At 40.2% G+C, this 25,165-nt stretch overlaps 1 protein-coding gene across 1 annotated transcript in view; it reads right to left on the bottom strand.

Annotated features, from left to right (window-relative positions):
- PLCB1 (phospholipase C beta 1) overlaps positions 1–25,165 on the bottom strand; it is a 682,471-nt gene that overhangs the window by 125,869 nt on the left and 531,437 nt on the right. The window contains exons 12-17 of the mRNA XM_022556517.3: positions 17,900–17,982; positions 11,623–11,707; positions 10,107–10,284; positions 5,588–5,655; positions 3,285–3,381; positions 952–1,036 (exon numbers count right to left, since the gene is read on the bottom strand). Coding sequence (XP_022412225.1) covers positions 952–1,036; positions 3,285–3,381; positions 5,588–5,655; positions 10,107–10,284; positions 11,623–11,707; positions 17,900–17,982 — 596 coding nt within the window. The remainder of the gene's footprint in view (positions 1–951; positions 1,037–3,284; positions 3,382–5,587; positions 5,656–10,106; positions 10,285–11,622; positions 11,708–17,899; positions 17,983–25,165) is intronic.

Here is a 25,165-nt window from a genome sequence, read left to right on the forward strand (position 1 = left end):
GCTCGGCAGGGGAGTTAGGCCAAATAGAGTTTGAAACTTAAATTCTGGAAATTGTTAGCTGTATGATTCCGGACAAGTTATTCCTTTTCTGTGCTTCAGTTTCCTCATCTATAAAAGATGTGAATTCCTACATTATACGGCTATTGTAAGGAGTAAATAAGACATATAACAAAAGGTCTATCACATAGTTAGTGCCTGATGAATACTAATGATCATGATATACTGTCACTTTGCTTATGGAGTTTACACTTGTTTCCTCTATTGTTGATGAGTTTTAAAGGTGGCTTTTTTATTATAGGACTTTCATGAAATTGGGTTGTTTGGGACATTTAATATTTGTTTTATGAAAAAATTTTAAAGATCTGTGTCATTTCATTTTGATTCAGGGATAAAGTTAAAAATTTTTGGTTGTCAGGAGTATCAAATAAAGCCATTATTAGTAATTTATATTCTCATCACCATCATCCCAACTATTTTTCAATTGGACATCTATTACATGTAAGGGTGTGAGACACCAAAAACATGTCTATATTATATACATATAATATATACACTTTATACCTATCATATTTTACATATGCATAAAGCATACACACACATTTTACATATGTTGTCCATAACCCAACAGCAAGCCATAAAGCTGTTATCATCATTTCTGTTTTACAGGTGAGAAAACTCAGAAGGATTATGCAAATTACCAAGGGATAAAGAGGTTGGTGGTCTGAAGGTATCCTGGAAATCTGGGCTTCCTCTACTCCAAGGCCAGTTCTCTTTTCCACATGCCAGACTATCCCATTCACCATTACATATGAAACCTGAAACTATTTATTGCCCAGGTGACAGACTTAAGCCATGTCATGCACCTTTCTCCTTTATTAAAGACAAAAAATTAAACAAATAGCACGACTTCACTCTTGCCGATTCAGCAGATGTCCGTCAAATCAAGGATACTCTACAAATTCCACTGGAGACTTTGTAAGTTGCTCAAGTCCTTTGGTTTCCACAAAGGAAGACATTTCGAAGCTTCTGTTTCTTTCTGAGTTAACAACAACAACAAAAAGTGAGAAATAAAATTCAATATTATAAATGATAGCATATAAAATGTAGGCAAATGTTCTGTGAAGTTGATGGCAAAGAATCCTCAAATAACTTTTATATTTAATGTTGTTTTCAGTGGACTATTTACCTGTAACAAAAGTCAAGTCTTAGTTTTGTCTCTTCTAATATTTGCTACCTGGGTCAGGTGTTGGGCAAGTTAGGGACCTGGTGGCGTTAGGGTGGGAAAATGAATTTTAGACTTGGAGAGTGTGGCCAGGAAAGCTGTTTTGTCAAAAGAGCAGGGGCCCTGTGGGAATCTGTTGCTCTAAATCCATTCAGATTGCTTTCTGGAAGCCATCACTGAGAATTAACAATACAGACCGTGTGTACATTCCTGCTAGATGCTGACTCTCTTTTATACCCACACTGTCATTGCCTCACGTTTGTAGAGACCCTTTAGAAACTACTAATTTGACATAAGAATTTTGTTATTTTAAAGCAGAAGGATCCTTGGACATTTTTCAGTCCGATGGCCTCATTTTCAGATTAGATGACAGAGGCTGTAGAGGTGAATGTACTAGAGGGCTCAATATTCTTGGACACAGAGAAACATCTTGAAAGTGAAAGCTAAGCTTCCAATTAGAGTGAGAGAAACCAAACAAAGTTATCTTAGTTTAGAAAGACTAAGAGTCAAACAGCTTCTCTGTCCTCTTCCCAACTAGAAAGAAATCACACTGTTACATACAGACTAAGATGTGTTATCTGGAGCTTGGTGATTTAAACTGAGTTACCTTGAGGCATCTTTCCTCTTTGATGCCCACTTTCCATAATTAAAGCCTCATTCTTCTTCCTAGTCATTCCCAGATTTCTCCTTTATCCACCTCGTCACCTTCCCCAATTTAATTGACTCTAAAGGAAACCTTTACTTCTCTTATTTTGGTCCATCAAAATTCTACTTTCATATGACTATCTTAAGCGTGACTGCTAATTAAAATTAAGTCAATTTAATAGGTTCTTTGTGAAATATGTGCAGTGTTCTTTTGAAAAAAGTGAGAAAATGATATAAAACACAGGGAGAAAAGTACTTGTTTGTAAATCTTTGGCTGGTGATATTGTCACCAGGTTCTTAAGGGCCTAAATGTATCAGCCCCTTCTCAGTTTAGCTACTTGTCTGGGAGCTTTTGACTCATGAATTAGGAAAACTCGTTTTACAGCCAAAGGAAGTTATAGTAATATAAAAATAACTACTTTATAGTATGTTTCACATCGAACAGCTTGTAGTAAGAAGCACCAGTAATTACAACATCAAACAAACTGTTGAAATCTTTATGTATAAATCTTATTGGAAGTTAAATTTTTTGTTGTAGAGATCTAGATACCATATGTTATTTAAGTTAAGACTCTTTGGGCAAAATTATATAATTATACATAAGTGTGTTAATGTAGAGGCTTAGAGTTTGGTATATCTATAAAACTCTCCTTTATAAGAGGCTGCTGTGTTTAAGAAAAAAATCAGTTTTTAAGAGCATATGCTTATAAAAGTAGCTAAACTGTCCCATTACATTACTATTAACCTAATAGTATTTTACAGTTCATGCAAACACAAAGGGCAATTTGATAAAAGAGCTCCTTTCTCTAGTATGAGGAGAGATAATGTACATATATAATTTGCATCCAGTAAGGATGGGTAGTTGGATGAGCGGAAAACACCAAGTAATGTGCAGTTAATGATATATTCTCCTAAATATATAAAACATAGGCTGAACAAATGGAATGTGGATGAACTGGTTGATTTGGTTTTATTTCTATTCAATATTGAGACTGATCAAGTCTCTGATTGCTTCCTTTCGAGGGGATGGTTAAATAGTTTATTTCAACACTGTCATTTATATAATTGATGGAATGCCCATGTGGTCACAAACGAAAAATAATGTAAAATACTCAGTCAGCTGTACTCTGGTCTAATATCTTTTAGATAACCACGTATGGCCTGTAGCTCTATTAAGAATTTTGGGAAAACATATCATGGAATACTTTCTCATATGGTTATATATATATATAATATACTTACATATAGTCATATATATTTATTTAGATATATAAAAAACAGATAGTAAATTCACACATATACTCAAGACTTCATAGAATGGTTCTAATAAGGGTCGCATTTTTTGGTCTAGTAACCTTGTGTTTAAAATATACTTATCCTATGCTACATTAGGGGTTTTTCTCCAGGGAAAACTTACTTTTTGAAATTTCGAATGACTCGAACTTGACTGGCTGAATATAGTTCACCAGATTAGACATCTCTTCTGTGGCCATGGCCTCGCTCCCAGCAGTCCCCTGGAAGCAGGAGTAAAAATAACGTTCCCAGAGTCAGCATTATGTTTTCCCAGGGCAATGATCAAATGACCCAAGAGAGCAGAAGATTATCACGCCTCTTCTGAAAACGGTTATCGCCAACAGAAAATGGATTACGGAAGAAAGGAAAAGCAACACCTCACATTACACAGTGCGGGGTGGGAGGAGGGAGGTTTAGGGGCAGCTCCCAGGGCACTCTGGGACCAGCGGTATCAGCACCACCTGAGCAGCCTCTCAGCCCCCTGCGCAGACCTCCTGAACCAGAATCTGCATTTTACTGAGGTGATTCAAATGCACAGCAAAGTTTAAGAAGCCCTGAGCTGTGTCTCATCTGCCAAAGCAGGGAGTCCACAGGTGATGTCTGAAGTTACATACCAAGAATTCACTGTACAACATGAAAGTGAGTATGTAGGTGACCACTGGCTGAATCACGAACTGTTATAAAAAAAGGTTGCTGGTGGAAGTGGATGGGGATGGGTAAACGTATATGGCTTTTTTTTACAAACTTTCCTCTGTCCCTCCCTTTCTGGCTCCTGGGCACCTATTAGGCAAGCAGCCCAAAACAGTGTAGGTCAGTAGCTCAGGGTTTAGAGCCAGACTGTCTAATTTTAAATCCCAAGCCCACCACTTAGAAACTGTGCATTCTTGGGCAAGTCACTTAACGGTTCTGTGCCTCAGCTTGCTCACCTGTAAAATTATGATAAAATCAGTCCCAACAGCATATAGGGTTTTTGTGATTATTAAATGAATTAATTTATGTGAAAGCTCAGAACGGTATCTGGCACATAGTAAAACCTGGTGTTACTTTAGCTACTATTATGTATTACATACCACTTTGATAAAGTATTTAATAAAGAAGAAAGTCAATATTGCAGTATTCGTGTGGACAGACCTCTGTAGGCTGATCTAATATTTTCTCCCATTTTTAGAAGAGAAAATACATGGAGACATGGTTTCTTTTGAAAACTTCTGTAGCAATATTAAGGTTAAATGTGAATTGGGAAATATTCATTTGCAAACGGCCATCCAGCTAGTAAGACAGTTTTAAAATGATCAAAAATCACTGACAAAAAGTTTACACAATTGAAATAATTCTGGAAAAACTACTCTGTAACAGTTTTCCTTCTGGATAGTGAGTTGAAATTTAGTGGGGAAACATAATTAATCAAAAATTTAGACTCTATTAAAGGAAATAATTATAAGAGGAAGAACATTATGTGAGAACAGCTTATTATTTGTTATTTATCTGTATTAACTAAAATGTAAAGATACAAATACTGAGACAGATACTTTCCAATATATTTGAAAGCAGATTCAGTTTAAACTTTTTGAACAAGACTAAAACAAAGTTTTTAAAATTCCAATTGACCTATCCTTGATTTGTTTCTGGATTCTGTGCAATGAATATTTCTGAGCTGATGAAGTTATTTGGGAAGCTTGAGCTTCTGTCAGTATATAACCGCTAGTGGTGTTAAAATTACAACGGGGAATTCCCTGGCGGTCCAGTGGTTAGGACTCTGCACTTCCACTGCCGGAGACCTGGGTTCAATCCCTGGTGGGGGAACTAAGACCCCATAAGCCAAAAAAGGGTCAAAATTATAACAACGAAATTAATGTCATGTTTATAAACATTTCTCCAAACCTCATGTCTTCTCTGGATTCTGGACCATTGACAATCCATTTAATTGCCTCAAAAATTGAAGCAGGCAGTTGGAGGTCACAAATTTTTTTTTTTTTTTTGCGGTACGCGGGCCTCTTACTGTTGTGGCCTCTCCCGTTGCGGAGCACGGGCTCCGGACGCGCAGGCTCAGCGGCCATGGCTCACGGGCCTAGCCGCTCCGCAGCATGTGGGATCTTCCCGGACCGGGGCACGAACCCCTATCCCCTGCATTGGCAGGCGGACTCTCAACCACTGCGCCACCAGGGAAGCCCGAGGCCACAAATTTTTAATTCATTCTCAACATACCACATTTGATGGAAGGCAGCCTCAGCAACACTGTTCCTTATAGAGAACTTTGCTTAATGCAATGCTTGTTCCTCTAGCGACCAGTTTGCATCTTCAGTTTTCAAACTCTTTTCACCACTAGATGGCAGAAAGCGACCAGGAACTACCATCCAGAGGGCGCAGTCTGGACGGGCAAGTTAGCTGAAAGCTTCTGTGACCAGAAGTCAAGCCCTAGAAACCTACCTCATCCATCGAGGACTTTTTACAGTCATCCTCATCGTCATCATCGTCACTCTCCGTATCAGCTTCTCCTGTCAAATTTTAATAACAGATCATGAAGTAAATAAGCATTTACAGGTTCGAAGCACATGTGACATGTGCATTACCCAAAATTTCCTTGGAAGTTGGCCTTTCACCGTTCTGAAGTTATTCTTTTGGTTTTTTAAATTTTATTAATTATACAGAATTATACTGACATTTTGAATATGGATTTAGTTTTCTAAATTTGATTTGTGAATACCATTTGAAATTTCCAAGCTCTATAAAAGATGCTTGTCTTTACATTTTTATCTATATGTTTTACAAAACATACGGCATCTTATACAGTTAGCTCTCTCTGGTGCACATATCCTATTTTGATGTATACATTCTATTTTAGTGTCTCCATGACCCTAAAACAGATAAACTATCACTTTACCACCTTTCCCTCTTCTTCCTGGTCCTGACTCTTCTGTGTGATGCTTGGCCAGAGCTCAGTGACCTTGTAGCTATTTTTCCAAGGCCAGAGAGGACATCACAGAAGTCGAGGTAGAGGACAAGAGCTGGGACAGGAATGGAGGCTATAGTAGCACACCTGATTCTACAAAACTGTAAGGTACCACCTGTATCCTGTGATTTGCCTGCAGGCTTATTTGATGGAGGCATTGTTGTCTAAACAATGCACATATCTTTAAAAATGGAGATATTCTGTTTAAGACGGCAGGATAAAATGGGTGAACTCTTAACATAATTATGCATGTAAATCTACCTTGGTCAGTTATAATGCAGCTTCACATGTAGTCAATATACAGTCATTTCAATAGATTGTTTTTCTCTCCAAAGTTTAGGTGGATGATTCCACCAGCTTAAATAGTCACATTGGTATGAGGCATTACATTCTTCCCAGCTCTGGGATTCAGTCAGACCCAGTAATATCACTTATGTAAAAAGATTTTCAAGTATAAAGTAAAGAAAGCACACTTTTAAATTGTTTGATTTGACTTCTGTCAGGGTCCATACAATGCAATAGGATAATAAGCCCAGAAGATGGCAATATTAGTTCAACAATGAGGCAACTAACACGGGCCAGTACCTCCCCTCCCTGCCTTCTATAAATTAGCTGCCCTGCGCAATCTCTATCAATGACACTGCCCACAGCACTACCTCCAAGAAGCTTATAAATGTTTTCATTTGGCTGACAAAGTTCAATCGATTACTAATGATAGCAGTTAGCATTAGGGAAGCAACCTTTAGAGGGAAAAGATGTCTGGGACCAACATGGCTTATTATTTTCAGCTTGTTTATTAAAGAAAGCCACATACAACTGCTTTATGACGTTAATATTGTGTTAGTTAATAAGGGGAATCAATTCCACTTTGAAAAGAAAACATAGCTTATCCTATTAGAGACATTCTTTTAGGAGGTTGACACAAAACTTTTTAGAGTCAAATTTGTTGCCTCAAGTTTTTGTAACTATTTATCGTTTTTTTTTAATTAGAGAAGGGGTTCTTTTTATTGAGTAATTTAAGAAGTTTGGCAGGACAGTGCTTCATGTTACATTAACAACACACCAGAATTTCAAGTAATCAGGCCATTCTCTAGTTTATGTGGGAAGGAAAGAATTTGTCATTCTTTGCTCTATGAGCAGGGACCTGATTTCTCCCTTATAAGTGTCTGGAGGAATCTTGTTGAAAAAAAAAATATATATATATATATATCCTAGTTCTTTAAGACAAGTGTACAGGCAAACGACTGGATCTCCTGGGGGAAGATCTGGCCAACAGGCGTCATGATAAGTAGATTAGCTTTGATATAAGAAACATGTTTTTCAAGTTATTTGAGTTCCCAATACTGAAAACATCTACAAACCAAATGGTAAATTAGCAGTGCTGTTTATTCAGGGCCCTACCTACATATTTAAATGTCCAAAAATTTCCATCGAAATAAATGAAAATTGCACAACAGAGTATGGGGCTAGCTTAGGAAATCTACCAAATTAGTAACAGATTGCTGCTCTTTCTCTGAACTAAGCAATAATATTCACTGCCTGTTAAAAATTGTTATTTGTGTTATGCATCCGGTTAATAAGAGGGAAGAGAACTGGGGAAGGCAGATGGTAAAACGACAAGCTCCCACATGCAAAGGAAGATACAATTTACTCGCTAACACTCAAGAGATAGAATCGTGCTGAGAAATAGGTGGCCTGTTAGTGACTTTTCGTTCCAAAACTTCAAAAAGAACATTCTCACTGAGAACAAAAGTTATTTTTGAGAAAAGAATCAGAATTGTGTAATAACGTTTGAAACACACATTTAAAAACTACCAAAAAAAAAAAATCTTTCAAGGAATCACATAACGTCTGTGGACAAGGATGTTAATCTAAACAATAAAAGTAATTCCCTGGTGATGCAGTGGTTAAGAATCCGTCTGCCAATGCAGGGGACATGGGTTCGAGCCCTGGTCCCGGAAAATCCCCCATGCCGCAGAGCAACTAAGCCCGTGCGCCGCAACTACTGAGCCTGTGCTCTAGAGCCCGCAAGCCACAACTACTGAGCCCATGAGCCACAACTACTGAAGCCTGGGAGCCTAGAGTCCATGCTTCGCAACAAGAGAAGCCACCGCAATGAGAAGCTCGCGCACCGCAACTAACAGTAGCCCCCGCTCACCACAACTAGAGAAAGCCCATGTGCGGCAACGAAGACCCAACGCAGCTGGGGGGGGGGGGGCGGGGAGAAAAAAGTAATTGGTAACTGTAATGGAAAAATACAGGAAAAGATAAATCAGAGTCTTGGCCAACCTTTTTTTTTCTGATTGCCGTAGAGTTTATATTTTAATTTTTAAAAATTATTTTTAAACCTTTTAATTGACATGTGATAAGTATACAGAAAAGTACACATACCATACGTGTACAGTGCCTTAACATACCAAACAGACCTTAGGAAACAGTACCCAGATCAAGAAACAAAATGTAACTGTGTGCAGAAGCCTCCTTGGGTCCCTTTTAGTCACTTTTTCACCAGGGGTAACCATCTCCTGACCTCTAATAGTGCAGGTTAGTTCTGCTGTTTTGGTACTTTATATAGCTGGAATCAGATAGTGGATACTTATCTTTTGCATTTGACTTCTTTACTCAACATTATGCTTCTAAAACGAGATTCATCCATATTGTTGTATGCACTGTAGATCATTATTGCTACATATTATCCCATGGGGTGAATATAGCACATGTATTTATCTGTTGATGGGCTATTCTGAATAGTGCTGCTTTAAGCAATTCTTCACCAATGTCTCTTGGTGAACATCTACATGCATTTCTGTTGGGTATATACCTAGGAATAGAATTCTCTGGGGCAGAGGGGGTTCATATGCATATGTTCAGCTTAGCTTCTGTAGATGCTGCCAAACAGTTTTCCAAAATGATTATTCCAAGGTTAGCTAAACTTTTTATTGAAGAAGTTTCTAGATTTAAGCTTAAAGTTTCCTTTACTTGTTCACCCTCCAATCAGGGTGAACATATCTGCAATGCACTTTTAAGATTGCCAAGACTCTGACTAGAGTTGGAAAAGAACTTAGACTAAATGACAAATAATTCAAAGGAAATGCGTGACCACTCTGAATTCTTTTCTCATCAATCACAAAAATCTATTTCAAATTAAATCTAAACCAAAAATTAGTGACAGTAAATATCACCTAGTAGCTTTGATAGATAATTCAAGTAACTTTACCATTTCACATTTTTAAAGAGCTCTGTAGAATATGGATAAGTTGAATGGCCCAGAACTCTTCAGCACATCATCAATGAGAATCCATTTGATGAACATCTTGTGTCCAGACCTGTAGTTAGTGTCAAGGGATCCCTGCCCTTGAGAAGCTTAAAATAACATGGTCACTACAAAGATTATTTGGCTTATGTGGTAGCCAGAAATTATGGCCTCCCCCAAAATGCCCATGTCCTATGAACATCTCCTGTGTCCTGTGAATACATTGCAAGAGGGAATTTGCAGATGAGATTAAGTTAAAGACCTTGAAATGCAAGAGATTACTCTAGATTATCTGGATGGGTCCAATGGAAAGACATGAGTTCAGAAAAGCAGAGGACCTTTTCCAGCTGTGGTCCAAGGGAAATGTGATGACAGAAGAAGTGAGATGGGACATTCCTGGCTTTGAAGCTGGAGGAAGGGGTCCACAAGCCAATGAATGTGGGTGGCCTCTAGGAGCTGGAAATACAGGGAATAATATTGCCTAGAGCCTCCAGAAAGGAAAGCAGCCCTGCTGACACCTGGAGTTTAGCCCAGTGAGGCCATGTGGGCCTTCTGTCCTGCAGAGCTGGGTGTTCATATGTTTGTGTAGTTTTAAGCCTCCAGGTTTATAACAGAAGTCAAAAAAACAACACGCTCTAAAACTGTGCCAGGTAGAAATGTTAAAAGTCCTTCTAAATTAATTCCAGGGCAGCAATTCTTAAATCCATACATAACAGGGGAATGAGAGCCCGCCAGCCCCTCACCAGCTCCTGGGGACGAGGGCTCAAACACACTGGAGGAGTCGCTGTACGTGTTGGAGGTCTGTTCTGAGAGCTTCTTTTTGCCACTTCCTTCTGACGATTTGTGGGATTTCTTCTTATTTTTCACCAAAATTTTGTACATTAAGTCCAGAGGGCTTGGAAGAGGAACTCCAGATTCCAGCTAATGGAAAGAAAAGACACATTCTTTAAAAACACTGTCCCTTCCTTTCAAGTTCCTTCCCCAAAACAAACTCCCAGGACTGCATTAGATACCAAGGGCTTCTAGATTATTCTTTACTACCTCAACACAGCTCATTAAGCTGCTCTAAGGGTGTCTTATGTAGGGGCTAGTTCATAGCTCTTGCTTTTTTCACATGAAAGGTATATTTTAATTAGTGTACTGTAATTATTTTTCCATGAGAAATCTACATGAATAACACCACAGAAATGTACTGGGTGATTTGGCATGTTAACCCAAAGTTTCATGAGTTTTCTGATGGTCCCTCTGAATCCAACCATCGTGATTTAGGACAGATAGGACGGCCTTGTCTTGGATTTTCAAAGGATGGAAGCCAGTTAGAGTGTGGCATCTGCCAGGAGGATGGTAAAGACAGGCAGGCGTTTCCAGGCAAGCCCTTAGAATCAACTTTTCATATGCAGTTTGCAAACAGCAAAATCCTCATCCTGGCACGAGGTAGTTAAGTGGCACATCTTCTTGGCATCAGCAGAAGTGGACCAGGTGGCTTTAGATTTCCTGGCTGCCCTGAGATTCAAGCTATTTGCAAGCCTTCTTTCTGGTGTGTCCAGCTTGTACATCTATGGGAAAATCAATTTCCCTTGAGAAGGTTATTATATATTGTAACAGACAGAATGTATGCAAGTCCCAAAACAGGTTATTTTTAGAAATCTATGAACTCCTGTAAGCAGGCCCTCTATTCTTCACTTGCAACCAGTCCGGGGACTGGTATGAAATCATGCAAGGATGTGTGGAGACTGGGGAAAGGGTTGAAGACAGAAGAGGCTACTTGATGATCTTTCTGCTGCTTTCCTTCCCAAAGCAAGGATTGTTACCACGGCAATAGGAGGTCCGGATTCTGCTGGGAGAGTGCAAGGAAGTGAGGAGTGGCCAGCAGGGATAGGCTGGAATGTCATTGTGCCACCTTCAATGTCCCATTTTGCTGACCCATTTCTTTCAAAGGGGTGTGATGAGGTTCCCTGGGAGGTGGCCAGAGCCTGTCCCTTGGGACTCCCTCTGTGGGCTGATTGTGGTTGTGGGAATTCTGCAGTCCTGACTGGCTCACATCGGGGAGTGAGGGAGGGAGAAAGCTGTGGGCAGAGGAAGAGGACAGATGCAGGTCTGTCCCCCTCAGGAGGTCCCTGCCGGCCTCCACTGGTCAGAGGGCTCATTGTCAACTCATACCAAGAAACATAAACATGGAAAGGATGTAAGGAAGTCTCTCCCTAATCCAATCATAAAGAAGGTGTGCGTTCCTTCGGGATGAGCATCAAAACTGCTTACTGGGTACTTTTCCAGGGGCTCCATGAGAAGGGCGTCCCCGAAGATCAGTCGGCAATACTCTGCCATCTTGGCCTGCTGCTTTGGGCTGAGGGGAGAGAGAAGGAAAGCAAGAAGGTTATTCAAAGAGGCCGGACAGGATGACTTTGTGTTATCAATTACAGAGAGAGGTCATTTCCTCCTCCTACCTGTCAGGATTGTTTTTATTATTCTAAATCCCTGTTTACAATTCTGACTTGTGTGGATTTGAATGCCACACACAGGTGGGCAGGGGAGGCTCTTCGCAAAGCTGAGCGGCATGGACATAGATGGAGAGGACAGAAGGTCACCTGCCTGTCACTGGATGTTTGAATGTCGCAGAGTTACAGACTCAGTCCCTTTTGCTTAAGTTCCTGATTCTAAGTCAAATGCCAGATACTTGGCGGGTGGAACTCATTCAACTCTACGTGAATTCTTGGGTGAAATTTGTCTAATGGACAGAGCTGCACTGCAAAGAAGTGTTGACAAGGAAGTGAGGGAAGAGAGGAGAGGGATCTGGACAGAGAGAGGGAGAGAGAATCTCAAAATGCAGAAGAGAAAAGGCTGACAGGCAGAAGTATGTCCACTTGGGAGGGGGCCCTGGAGGAAAGACAAGAGAAGCAGCCACCTTGGGGAAGGGTGTCTGCAGCCCTTTTGTGCACTAGAGGGAAGCAAAGGTGGCGTTAGCCTGATGAGGTGCCAGTAGGAACCTGGTTTGATTGGAAAAGGTTGGAGCTGCTGGGTTCACTGAGCTGAGCTCCAGGCTATCAACCACTCGGGATCTATAAAATGCAGAGGAAAGTAATTGTTCTTGGAAAGGGGCAGAGGATGCTGAGAAGATGAAGTGAAATAATAGATGAAAACACTTTGAAATGTAAGATGATTGATCCTGGAGATGCAAGGCAGTCTCCGCCAGCTAGACCAGACAAACGAGGGTCCGTTCACATGTAAACACAGTTGATGTGAGGGAACATCCTTAGTCTTTCAAAACTCCTGCTTCCCTTGACCTTTTAAAAAAGCAATTCTCATTCTGTAGGATGTTAAATATCATTATAAAGGTATCCAATTCCATCGGGTTTTATGGACTGTGATTTTGACCTACAGGCTGTCGGACTTGATTTCCAATAGTTGTCTCTATGTGCTGCAATGTTAATACGTTTTAGCAGAACTGGGGCTGTAGTAAGAATAGGTAAGTGATAAAAATCCTTCTTAACTATAATTCAAATCGATTATAAAATGTGATTCTTATTTTCATTCCTTCTACCATGACTGTTAAACCTGGATCGTGAACAGTTTTTTCACGGGAAGGGGGGTGCTTTGGGGGTTCAAATCATACTGCGATGGTCCACAGGGAAAAGCACTCTTTATATCACCCTTTTAAAAAAGCATATATTTGGGGGATCAGATGAATTCTCTGGGCTTCAAATATGAGCCCAAGGTCACTGCTTTCTTGGAACTGCAAGGGGAGGCAAAGGAAAGATTCAGAGAAGACCTACATGACAAACTCCCAAATTCTCATCATGCCTTTTTTGACCTGTAAGAGATTTTGCTGGGCAGCTCATGTAGCTCTCAGAATATCCTGCAGCTTTCTCCAGCAGTATCACCGAGGGAGGAAAACCTACCAATTGGAGAACTGATCCTGGAAAGCACTGGGGCTGGTTGTTTAGGGATGACGTGTTATAGTTAGGGAACAAGCAGAAAAGTGACTGATTTAGCAGAGGAGCCTTGGGCATCCACATTTCAGACACCCTTGCTCAACAGACAGCTGGCCCTGGGGCTCCACCAAGCCAGCGAGCTCTGTGTCTGTAGCTGAGACAAATCCATCTGTGCTGGACCTACACTTTCCAGGTTGCACAAAAGAAATTGTCCAACCCTCCCATTTCACTTTCATGGAATGATGCTATTAAATAGAGCTTTGCTATTCCAAGTGTGGTCCATAGACCAGCAGCATCCACAGGGCCTGGAGCTGGTTAGAAACGCAGATTCAAGGCCTCCTAGGAAGGCAGGCAAATTGAGTAGAAATCTCTGGGGAAGCAGGGCTCAGGGGTCTTAAGAAGCCCTCTGGGGGATTCTCATGCACACTCAAGTTCGAGAACCACTGTGATGGATGAACCAAGTCACCAGGTGCTTAAGTAAATGACACTTTTCTTGAGGGCTGGAACTTGAGAGCCACAACTTCCTTTGAACAGAGGCCTGGAGGGAAAAGGAAGGATTGTACCCCAACATCCTGCTTTCAGGACTTCTAGTGGAGCCATAGGCTCACCAGTAGAGGGATTTCTGGGTGGTGTTCCAGGTGTCCCTAAGCAGGTGAAAGGCAGAGTCCTCTGTCCTCTGTCAAGCTGTCCCCAAATCAGGCCCTGAAGGATTTTGCTGGAGCAAAATCTTACTCGATTCCACTAAAGAATCACCTGGGCTGTTAATGCTGCAGGTGGCAGGGCCCTGTGCCCAATCCCCTGATACACTGAGCTGGGAGCAGAGCCCTGGAACCTGCATTTGTAACAAGCCTGCAACTAATTCTGAGGCAGGTGGTTAATGGACTACGGTGTTTACAACTGTGCTCTGACACTTCACCAAACCACCTGGGGTCTTAAGAAAATGAAGATTCCAAGGCAAAGTTTGAGATGGAGATCGAGACTGCATTTCTAATAAGCTTCCCGACACGCAGATGCTGCTGGTCGATGGATCAATGTCACTTTGAAGAGCAAGCATCTGTGTCTGACCCAGACTTCTAAAATCCTGCTTAAGCATCAACAGAGTTGGAGAGAACAAGAGGCAGGTGTCCAAGGAGAAAGGAAAATGTGCTATTTGACAATCAGGCTTTTCGTGTTCTCCACAAACACACATGCCCACCTGACAGGGAACTGAATCAGAGCAGAGAGAAAACTGAATAGAAAAAGTCAGAGGAAAACAAAACAACTTTAACTGTGGGGCCAGAACTGCAGAAACAAGACATTGCATTGGCCACGAGAGCAAAAAAAAATCCTGAAGCATTTGGAACATCAACATCAGCTACCACGGAGATGAAGCGAGAGGAAAATATTCACAAATACATTTTGAGCTTCAGGCCACAGCAGACCCATCCGGTCACATTTAAACACCTGGCAAAGTGGTCAGTTTTCTGACCAAGGAACAGGCCCACATCTTCCAAGTTGAACTCAACCAACCTCCTTCTCTATAGATGAGGGATCTAGAACTCACGGCTATTAAGGAACTTGTCCAAAATCTCACATTCCCTGTGGCTGAACCAGGGCTAGTGGTTTCTGCACTTGAATTCAGTGGAGAACTCCTTTAGTGAAAATGCTAGTTCACAAACTAGGTGGCCCATCAGTTAATTAGGACTTTAAAAAAATTTTATTTGCAGAAATTCAAATAAGGTATGGGGGTGAAGCTCGGGAATCTGCATTTTATGGGATTCTGATGTAGCAGGTGGAGAAGGATAAGTCACCAGTGGCTCATGGCAGCTTTCTCTTTGCTGTCCATGGATAGGTGATTTCAAATATTTGGAGAGAGAACCAGAAAATTAAGAGGCTTTCTTCCTTTCTTCCAGTGTGGGGTTGTTTTGGAGTACGGCTCAAGGGGGCTGGGGCCAGGGTTCTGAATCTGGTATTTTGTATACACAGCACAAAGGAGAAAAAAAGAACTGCTGCTAGAGGTAACATATAGGTTTCAGATATTTTGGGGGCTGTGTCCCTGTGTCACTGTGTTGAGTAGGATTCTGAGGGTGTACCTAGTTTCGTGGGGAAGACTGCTGTTACTGATGAACGGTGTCTGTCACTGGTTCTTTCAGCAATGAGGTGGGATGGCCTGCAGGTCAAGCACAGGGTTTTACCAGCAAAGGAAAAGCTTGCAGGTTTTCTTTGGGTGTGTGATAGTCCAGCCAGGAAAGAATTGTAGCTGAATGATGTTGATATGTGTGTGAGGCTCAAGGACAATGGAAATAGGAAGCAAAAACTTCCTTCCACAATAGAATTCAGTATCTCAGTATTTCACTGCCATTCAGTTATCTCAGTGGTTTGGGATCAATATCATGGCATCCAGGGAAGGTTGTTATCCTGTTTTCTTTTGTATTCATGCATTATTAATGAATTTTTAACAGCTAAATTTCTCACTTTTAAACCAGAAAGGGCTGTATTATGGTACAATCTTTTTTGATTATGTGTTCAATGTGGATTTCGTTTTCATGCTCAGTTTGGTTCTCTGTAGAATTGAGGCTGAAGACTGAAAAAAATAAGCTGTGGTTAAGGGTCACGAGCCACAAAAATGTGACCATTCACAGGCAGTTGCCTTGTGGGATGCTCTGGTTGTCTTAATTCGATGCTTGGAAGGTTGTGATGCTTTTGTTTAGGTGTGGGGGATGGAGTTGGTTAAACAGATGAGTTTTGAAGCCGTACTAGCCAGCTTTGAACCCCTGCCACATTTTAGCTGCATGACCTTGGGGACGTAACTTACCCTCTTTGGGATTCAGTTTCATCATTTGTAAAATAGGGATAATAGTAATAATATTTATTCTTAGGAGCACCTGGCTTTGTGGTGAGGGTTACATGAGCTTATGCTCAGCACATAATACACATTCAATAAATATTAGCTGTCATTATGTTTGTGGTAGTGGTGGCTCTTGATACCTCTCTGGCTGCATGGCAGAGTCGTACCAGTGTAGCGGGTATGACCATCAAGAATGGAAGTAGAGTTTTTCATTTTGTCTAATTTATATAGAAACATTTCTTGAAGAAAATAAATGTGCTAGATATGGAGATATTTCTCCAAAAAGGAAACGACTGATTGTCTAGGAACTAGAGTGCCTGAAAAAAAGGTGCTAAGGCGTTGTAGAGCCCAATTACAAAGGGACAGGCCGAGATGAGGAAAGTCACATGCAAATCAGAGCTGTCACAGCAAATGAAGTACTAAATACAGTACCTAAAGAGGTTCCCCCTTTAGTTAGAAAAGAAATAGTGAAACAGAATAAATTCTTGTCCCTTCAGTTGGCCCTCAGAAGTGGTAGAAAAACTCTATGCCAAATGATTACATTATTCACTGGATGATTGTTTCCTAATGAAACAGAGTCATGAGCTGGTAAATGTAGTATGGATTTCCTGAGGGCAAACTAGAAATACAGATAGCTATAATTTGGTTACTTCAAAATAAGGTCTTTCTCCACATATACATTAACAAATGATCACATTAAATTACTTTGAAATTCCTCAAGCTAAAATTTGGTCACTACCTAACTGGTTCTTTAAGGTTTCGTAAATCCTTTAAGAATTAGTGAATTGACGCATGTGTTGCAAATTAGTTGGACAAAGGGAATCAGTGACCTGGGAAAGATTTTTGATAGGAAGGAGGATAAAAAAGGATCTAAGGAACTTGTGAGCCAAATTAGGATAGGTGTTGTAGGCTTTTAGTTGAGAAAACTGTCTTAGGTGGTTGAATGAAACAAAGGGCTTCCCAAATGCTCTTTTGAGCAGTGATGGTCACTACTACATAGTCTTCAGACATTGATTCCAGGGACTAGAATTTTAGTTTCTTGAATTTTGATTCAGTAATAGATGAGAATCTTTCATGTTGAGGCTCTTTAGATTGAATAACTATATAATAAGCTAACATCCTCGTGTCTGATGTAGATGTGTCTTACTCTGATCCTCTGTCATAAAATGAGTATAAGAGTTAAGTCAAAATTACCTATTCTTTGTATAGCTCAGCAAAAAGTGCAGGCTATTTTGAAATAGGAAAATATTTACAAATACTAACAAACAGGGGAAACCAACGAAAACAGGAAGTAGGGAGAATTTGGTGGTCTCAGTTCTATGTAAGTTCAAAGTGGCAGAATAGAATTTATTTAATTTATTTAGCTTTCTCTACACCAGCTCCAGCGTGTACAGAACTGGCTATTTTAGGGTGGTAAAACTGACTATAAATCTGCACACAATAGAAGAAGCAAACGAAGGAGGATTATAAAAGTGGTCCCCTGAAATAGACACACCTGTTATACAAGGAAATGGGTTTCACTGCATTGTAAAAAGAGGAGTCCTTAATTTAAATCCTACCATGGCATGAAAATAGATTCCACAAGTCCAATGGATCTTTTTAATATTAACGAGATTTAAATGAATGAATTCCATTATATACAGATGAACACATGCCACTTAATATATAGCATAATTGAGGAACACCATTAGTAACATCAAATAATCTTATATCTGATGAACAATGACTAAACATGCCCTATTTGGGGAAATACTCCCTATTGAATGTGCTGAATACTTACGAATCCACGTGGTTCTCAAATGAAAGCAGAATTGGAAAAGGTGAAGTCTTAAATGCACACTCAGCAATGGCTTCTATCACTTCCTAAAAATGAGAATACCTATATTCAATAAGCCAGAATTTTAATGTGTATCGTTTTTTCTTTTGGGTTCCACCCTTTAATATCACTGTCTTTTTCATTCATAGAATTTTATCAAATCGCCTAAAATGGCTAGAAGCGGTTTGCAGGCTGCTGGATTATAAATTTTCTTACTCTTGATTTAGGAAGATAAAAGAAAGAAAACTGGATTTGGGTGGAGGGGGAGTCATAACTGTGAGGGTGAATGGTTCTCCTCTTTGGTAATTATATCTACTTTTTTTTTTTAATAATGAAAAAAATCAGATCACATTATAAAAATTTTGGACAAGAGAAGGCAACATTTTTCACCCATAAATTCACCCTTTGAATCAAACCACTGCTGACATTTGGTTATATTTATTTCTAGTTTGTTTTTCGTATATCTGTATAACTTAGTTTTAATTACAGTAAATACTCTATTTGTATTTTTAAACATCGTTAAGAGATATAATTCACCCATTTGAAGTGTACGGCTAAATGGTTTTTAATATTCACAGGGTTGTGCAACCATCACCCCAGTCTAAGTTCGGACATTTTTATCACCCCCCCAAAAGCCATGTCCCCATTAACAGTCACTCCCCATTTCACCAACCCCACCCCACAGACTCAGACCTAGGCAACCATTAATCTACTTTGTGTCTCCATAGATTTGCTTACTCCTAACATTTCAAATAAATTGAATCATATAATATGTGGCCTTTTATGTCTGGCATCTTTCATTGAGCCTACTTTCAGGGTTCATCCATGCTGTAACATGTGTCAGTACTTCATTCCTCAATCTGTATTTAGAAAAAATGTATAGGTCATAGCTTTAGTATCTGTATAAAATTCTAGGGAGTGGCAGTATCATAACTGATTTAACCATTACCCAATTGTTGGACAGACATATTTTAAGAGCTATCATTCAAATAATTCTCCAAAGAACCTCTTTATTTTTTCCCCTGATATTTTGAATTATTTTCGGGGAATGAATTCTTAGAAGGGGAATTATTAAATTAAAGAATAGGAATATTTTTACAGTCTCCTGTGTTTCTCCAAATTATTTTTCATCTTAGATTGCCTAGAGTAATATATGAAGGACCAGATTTTAATGAATATTCACCAGCTTTGGGCATTTGTTTTCCTTATTGAACTGGTATTAAAGGATGATCTCATTTATTTTTAATTATATCAATGCCAATACTCCTGTGGCTTCATATCCATTTTTTTTTTTTTAGTTATGTTTATTCTTTACATCTTCTCCTCTCAAGTAGGAATTTTCACTCTGATCCCTTATGCCTGAGGCTTTTCCATTATCTTCTCTACCTTCCTTAAACAATTCATAGTTTGCTTTCTATCCATGCCATAAAGCTATTTCTCCAGCCCCAGAGTATAAATAAGGCTTTCTAATTCTGTACTACATTTGCATATATCCTCTAAGAAGGATTTGCCTGCATGGAGCAAAAGAATCACTCACTGTTTCTTAAAAGTGAATCCACAGATTGCCTTTCATACATTATGATAGTTGATACCATCAAAAATAAGTACACTATAAATAGTAAGCAATGCCCAGATTTAAAACTCTTTATTTGATTTTTTTGAGTACAGGCTTTGGAGTCCAACAGGCTTGTGTTTGAATCCTTCTTCTTATCCTTACAAGCTGTGTGGCCTTGAGAAAAATAACTTAATGCCTATGTGCACTTGGCTTGCTGGCCTGTAAAGTACGAGTGATAAGCCTCATTCCACAAGCCTGTTGCAAGAACCCAGCAATCCCTCTACTGGGCATATACCCTGAGAAAACCATAATTCAAAAAGAGTCATGTACCAAAATGCTCATTGCAGCTCTACTTACAATAGCCCGGAGATGGAAACAACCTAAGTGCCCATCATCGGATGAATGGATAAAGAAGATGTGGCACATATATACAATGCAATATTACTCAGCCATAAAAAGAAACGAAATTGAGCTATTTGTAATGAGGTGGATGGACCTAGAGTCTGTCATACAGAGTGAAGTAAGTCAGAAAGAGAAAGACAAATACCGTATGTTAACACATATATATGGAATTTAAGAAAAAAAAAGAAAAAAATGTCATGAAGAACCTGGGCGTAGGACGGGCATGGAGATGTGGACCTGCTGGGGAATGGACTTGGGGATATGGGGAGGAGGAGGGGTAAGCTGTGACAGGGCGGGAGGGTGGCATGGACATATATACACTACCAAGCGTGGAATATAGCTAGTGGGAAGCAGCTGCATAGCACAGGGAGATCAGCTCGGTGCTTTGTGACCACCTAGAGGGGTGGGATGGGGAGGTGGGGGGGAGGGAGACGCAAGAGGGAAGAGATATGGGAACATATGTATATGTATAACTGATTCACTTTGTTGTGAAGCAGAAACTGGCACACCATTGTAAAGCAATTATACTCCAATAAAGATGTAAAAAAAAAAGAATGCAGTGAGAGGAGGTAAAGGACACAGCTCGTGATGGGCAGATATTCTCAAAACAACTAAGGTTACTCAGCTTGCTGGTGCCCCCCCCTCCCCATTCACCCTAAACCCAACTAATACAAACAAGAGCTGCCATTAAATGAGCATTTGCATTCTAGATACAGATCTTATCTCCCGCTATAAACATTCCTTAAGGAAAATATTATCTGTCATCTCACAGATTATAAAATGGAAACTCAGAGATATTAACCAATTTGCCCAAGGTCACAGAGAGGAGAGTCCAGGAAACCCCAGGAAAGTTTGTCTGACTCTAGAGTTTATTCTCTTAATCATTTCAGTAACTCTCATGCAGCTAATGACCTTAACCAACTAAGATCAAAGCCCTCAAAAGAATTGCACAGCACTATTCACAGTAGCCAAAACATGGAAACAACCTAAATGTCCATCAACAGATGAATGGATAAAGAAGGTGTGGTACATATATACAATGGGGTATTACTCAGCCATAAAAAAAGAACAAAATAATGCCATTTGCAGCAACATAGGATGCAACTAGAGATTATCATACTAAGTAAGTCAGAAAGAGAAAGACAAATACCATATGATATCACTTACATGTGGAATCTAAAATATAGCACAAATGAACCTATCTACAAAACAGAAACAGACTCACAGACATAGAGAACAGACTTGTGGTTGACAAGGGGGAGGTAGGTGGGGGAGGGATGGATTGGAGTTTGGGATTAGCAGATACAAACTATTATATATAGAGAATGGATAAACAATAAGGTCCTACTGTATAGCACAAGGAACCGTATCCAATCTCCTGGGATAAACCCTAATGGAAAAGAATATTAAAAAAATGTATATATGTATAAAACTGAGTCACTTTGCTGTACAGCAGAGATTGGCACAACATTTTACATCAATTCTACTTTGATAAAAAAAGAAAGAATTGCAAATAGATATCTAAAGGAAGTGGGTAGTATGGGGAGAAAAGGGGGGCTAGATTTTGTTTATTTCCTAAATTTGGCCCTGTTTTATTTGCTACTTGCAAAACACATGAGAGCCATTCTTGATTCCTCTTATTATAACATCTTTCAATTCATCTGTAATCCTGTCCAAAATATAATCAGAATATAACCACACAGCAGCACCTCCACCTCTATCATCCTGACCCAAAAACCCTTGCAGTAACTTCTGGGATAGGTTCTGTCATCATTCCCACATATTCACTACCCTTCCTGTGAGATCTGTTGACCATAGGCATGGCCCTGTGTTTTGTTTTGGTTGCTGAAATGCATGTGAAAATGGCACACCGTTCTTTTGAGCAGTCTTCAAGAGCCATCTTGGGGTCTGCCACCTTTCTTTCCCCACTGCTGTGAGCCTGGTGATATCACATATTGGGGCTGTTCTTTCTGTATGGATTGCAGACAATACTGATGGCAGCAACAGTCAACATCTAACCTGAGCAATAAATAAACCTGTGTGGTTCTAAACCACTGAGATTCTGGAGTTTCTAGTTTTAGCAGCAAAACCTAGTGGAGGCTGACTAGTAAAGCTTTTAGCTGCTTCTATGTTTGCCTCCTGTACTACCTACCACAGCCAGAGTGATTTCTCCTAAACATGAGTCAGATGATTTCTATTTCATTCCTTTGGAGTAAACTTTCAATGACCTCCAATTTCACACAGTGAACTCCAAGTTCTTTATCAGATCCTGCACCTGCTATCTCACTAAATACTTCTTTTCCATTGCTCACACTGCTATAGTCCACTGACATTCTTGCTTTCCCTCCAACAGACCAAGCATTACTTCATCTCTTTGTTCATCTCTCATTTCTTTGTTTATCCTTGTTACTTCTTTCAGGAATACTCTTATCTGACAGCAAGGCTTAACTTCCTTAATTTTGAGGGGTGGTGATCTCTGCTTAAATTCCACATTACCAGGGTCTTCTCCCACCATCCTGCTGAAAATAGCATACCTCTAGCCCTTCTTTGCCTTCAATGCTGATTAACGTTGTCTTAAAGGGATATTTCCACGTGCCATGTGGTGTGTTTATTTTGGTCTATTTCTCCACACTAGAATGTAAGCTTTTTAAGGGTAAGCACTCAGTTTTCTCCATTGCTCTGCCCCTAGGATGTAGAAACTACTATGGAGCATTCTAGATGCTCACTAAATATTTCCAAGTGAATAAATGGACTCTTAAAATCATTAATAGAAGAGAGACACAATCTGCCTACTTGTGTTCCCATTTATTTCTCTACTGACTCTTTCAGAGGACAGCACATTTTTCCCATAAAGGGCCAGGTAGTGAGTATTTTAGGCTTTGTGGGCTATATGGTTTCTGTGGCAAATATTCAACTCTGTCTTTGTAGCCCCAAAGTGGGCACAGATAATATGCAAACATGTGGATGTGCCCATGTTCCAACAAAACTGAATTTATGAAAGCAAATGACAGGCTGAATGTGGGCTGCAGAAGATAGGTTGTCAGCCCCTGGACTGGTCTGATCATTGGCCTAAGCAAATCTTAAAATGTGACTGTCACCAAAGGTAAATGTAATTTTGTATTATAGAAATTTGAATGTTGATTCCATACTCAATAGTCCGGTTAACTTTAATAATTTCTTGGGCAAAATTTCCAATCAAGATCAAGGCTTAAATTTTAAAAAGTCTTTCAAATGATAGTGTAATTAGTCTTTGACAATTTTGGCTATATGCATACTGCTCCAGTTGCTGTTAATAATGAACGTTGATCGTAGACCCGCCCCATCACCGTTTGGGCCAGTGAGAATCACGCCTGAAGGTGAGTGAAAACCCAAGGGCCTATCTCTCTTTATCTTTAGTCAATGAAATGTCCATGTTTTTCTGGGCCTCCTCTTACAGACACCTGTAAAGAGTTTGTGCCCTTACCTGTCTTCCTAACTCTCTGGGTGGGGTTCTCTCTTCCCACAGGAGGGATGCTGGTGTGCCCTGAACTGCCACTGGGTTCTGGGGTTCCTAGAGTTTCTTGACTGATGTATCCTATTTCTTCCCTTTTCCTACCTCTGATATTGTACATGTTTGGTCTTGTGCACTTGACCAAGGACCCCATGTTTGCAATGAAGCCTCTAAGCTCACTGGTTACACTCTTCTCAGCTCCCACTGGGCCTCTTACCAAGGCTGGGCTGTGTTTTCATTTGTCACATGGTTTGGGCTTCTGGCCTCTTCCTAGAGGTAAAGTGGATGCCAGGGGTTGTGTCTGGGTGTCACCCACATCCTCTACCATGGCAGCTTTACAAATGACTTCATTCAACTCCCTGCCCTCACCCTGACTTAACAACTCCTTGCATATGTAATACCCTACCATTATATTTCTAGAAGGAAAGCTAAAGTGTGGCTTTAAATTTTTCAGTTATAATATCAGTAGCTAACACTTATAGAGTACTCACTACGTGCCATGCATTGTTCTACGCCATGCCTGTATATTAAGTAAGCTCACTGAATGCTTAGAGCAACAGCATTCAGCGACCCTCCTTAATATACAGACATGGCGTAGAACAAGAGGCTCGGCCTGTAAGGGAGCTTCTCCTGGCCTTGCAGCCAGTCAGTGCTGGTACTGGAACCCTGGCAGTCAGCTCTAGAGCTGCATTCTAAACGTCTATGGTCTCCTTTCTCTCTTTCCTTCCCAGCCTCTCCCTCCTCCCTCCCCCCGTCTCTACCACAACTCTAGTCACCAGCTTAGGAAAGCTTTTGGAACCTTTAAAGAAAACGTTTACTGAATTTCATCTAACCGTTTTAGTTGGGAGCACCTGAAAACTCTGGAAGTTCCCTTTTGGTTCTTCATACCTTTCTAATACTTCGCATAGAGCACCTGATCACTAAGGGTGAGAAGGCTAGTCTCGGTTTTAAGACTGGTTCTTTCACATCAGCTGTCCTTAGTGGACAATGGATTTGAAAGTACCTTACTGCTCGACTGCTTCTCATTAAGCCAAAATCATTTTTTCAGAGACCTCTAACACTGGATCCAATAATCTATAAACCATATGGCTCAGTTACTAACCTCCAGGGGAAAAACTGCCCTTGAAATCTTTTATCCTTGACAGACAACAGCAGGGTGTATTTGGATATCCATTTTATGTGAGCATGTATGTGGCAGTTAAATTGCATCCTAAATTATTACTCTCTCAGAGAATGACACTTCATTTTCAGAAATGCTCCGTTTAACCACATACTCAAATTTAATATATTTTAATTATGTATTTTATCACCTTACTCAGTTTTCCATCTTATGCAATTGCTGGTTACAAAGGAGCTGCCTGAGGGGTGAGAAAAAGGAGCAGCTCGGGGATGGAGAAGGTGGGTGGGGATCGGTGTGGGGCGGAGGAGACTGAGTGGGAGCAGAGAGTCTGCAGACCACGTGGCGAACTGCTATATGTCATGAGCATCGGAAAGGCTCAGGCAATGAGGCAAAGAAAGTGAAGAGCCGATATATGGGATATATAATAAATAAATCCAGAGTGCAAAATAAAAAGTCTTCCATAAAGAGGCTGAATTACAGCATGTCTGCTTTCCCAGAACACAACTTTTTATTTTGGCCCAACAATAAACAGGCGGTAAATGCCAACAGGAACTTTTGCTTTTGGGGATTTATCATAGATCGCGTGGAAGCTTTCCAGATTACATAGACTCAGAGCAGATAAACTGTGTGACAAAAAAATGATGAACTTTTGCAATTGGTTTA

The sequence above is a fragment of the Delphinapterus leucas genome, chromosome 15 (genome assembly GCF_059928025.1).
Source record: "Delphinapterus leucas isolate spDelLeu-1000000601 "Yukka" chromosome 15, BTC_Dleu_Yukka2, whole genome shotgun sequence".
Lineage (NCBI taxonomy): Eukaryota > Metazoa > Chordata > Mammalia > Artiodactyla > Monodontidae > Delphinapterus > Delphinapterus leucas.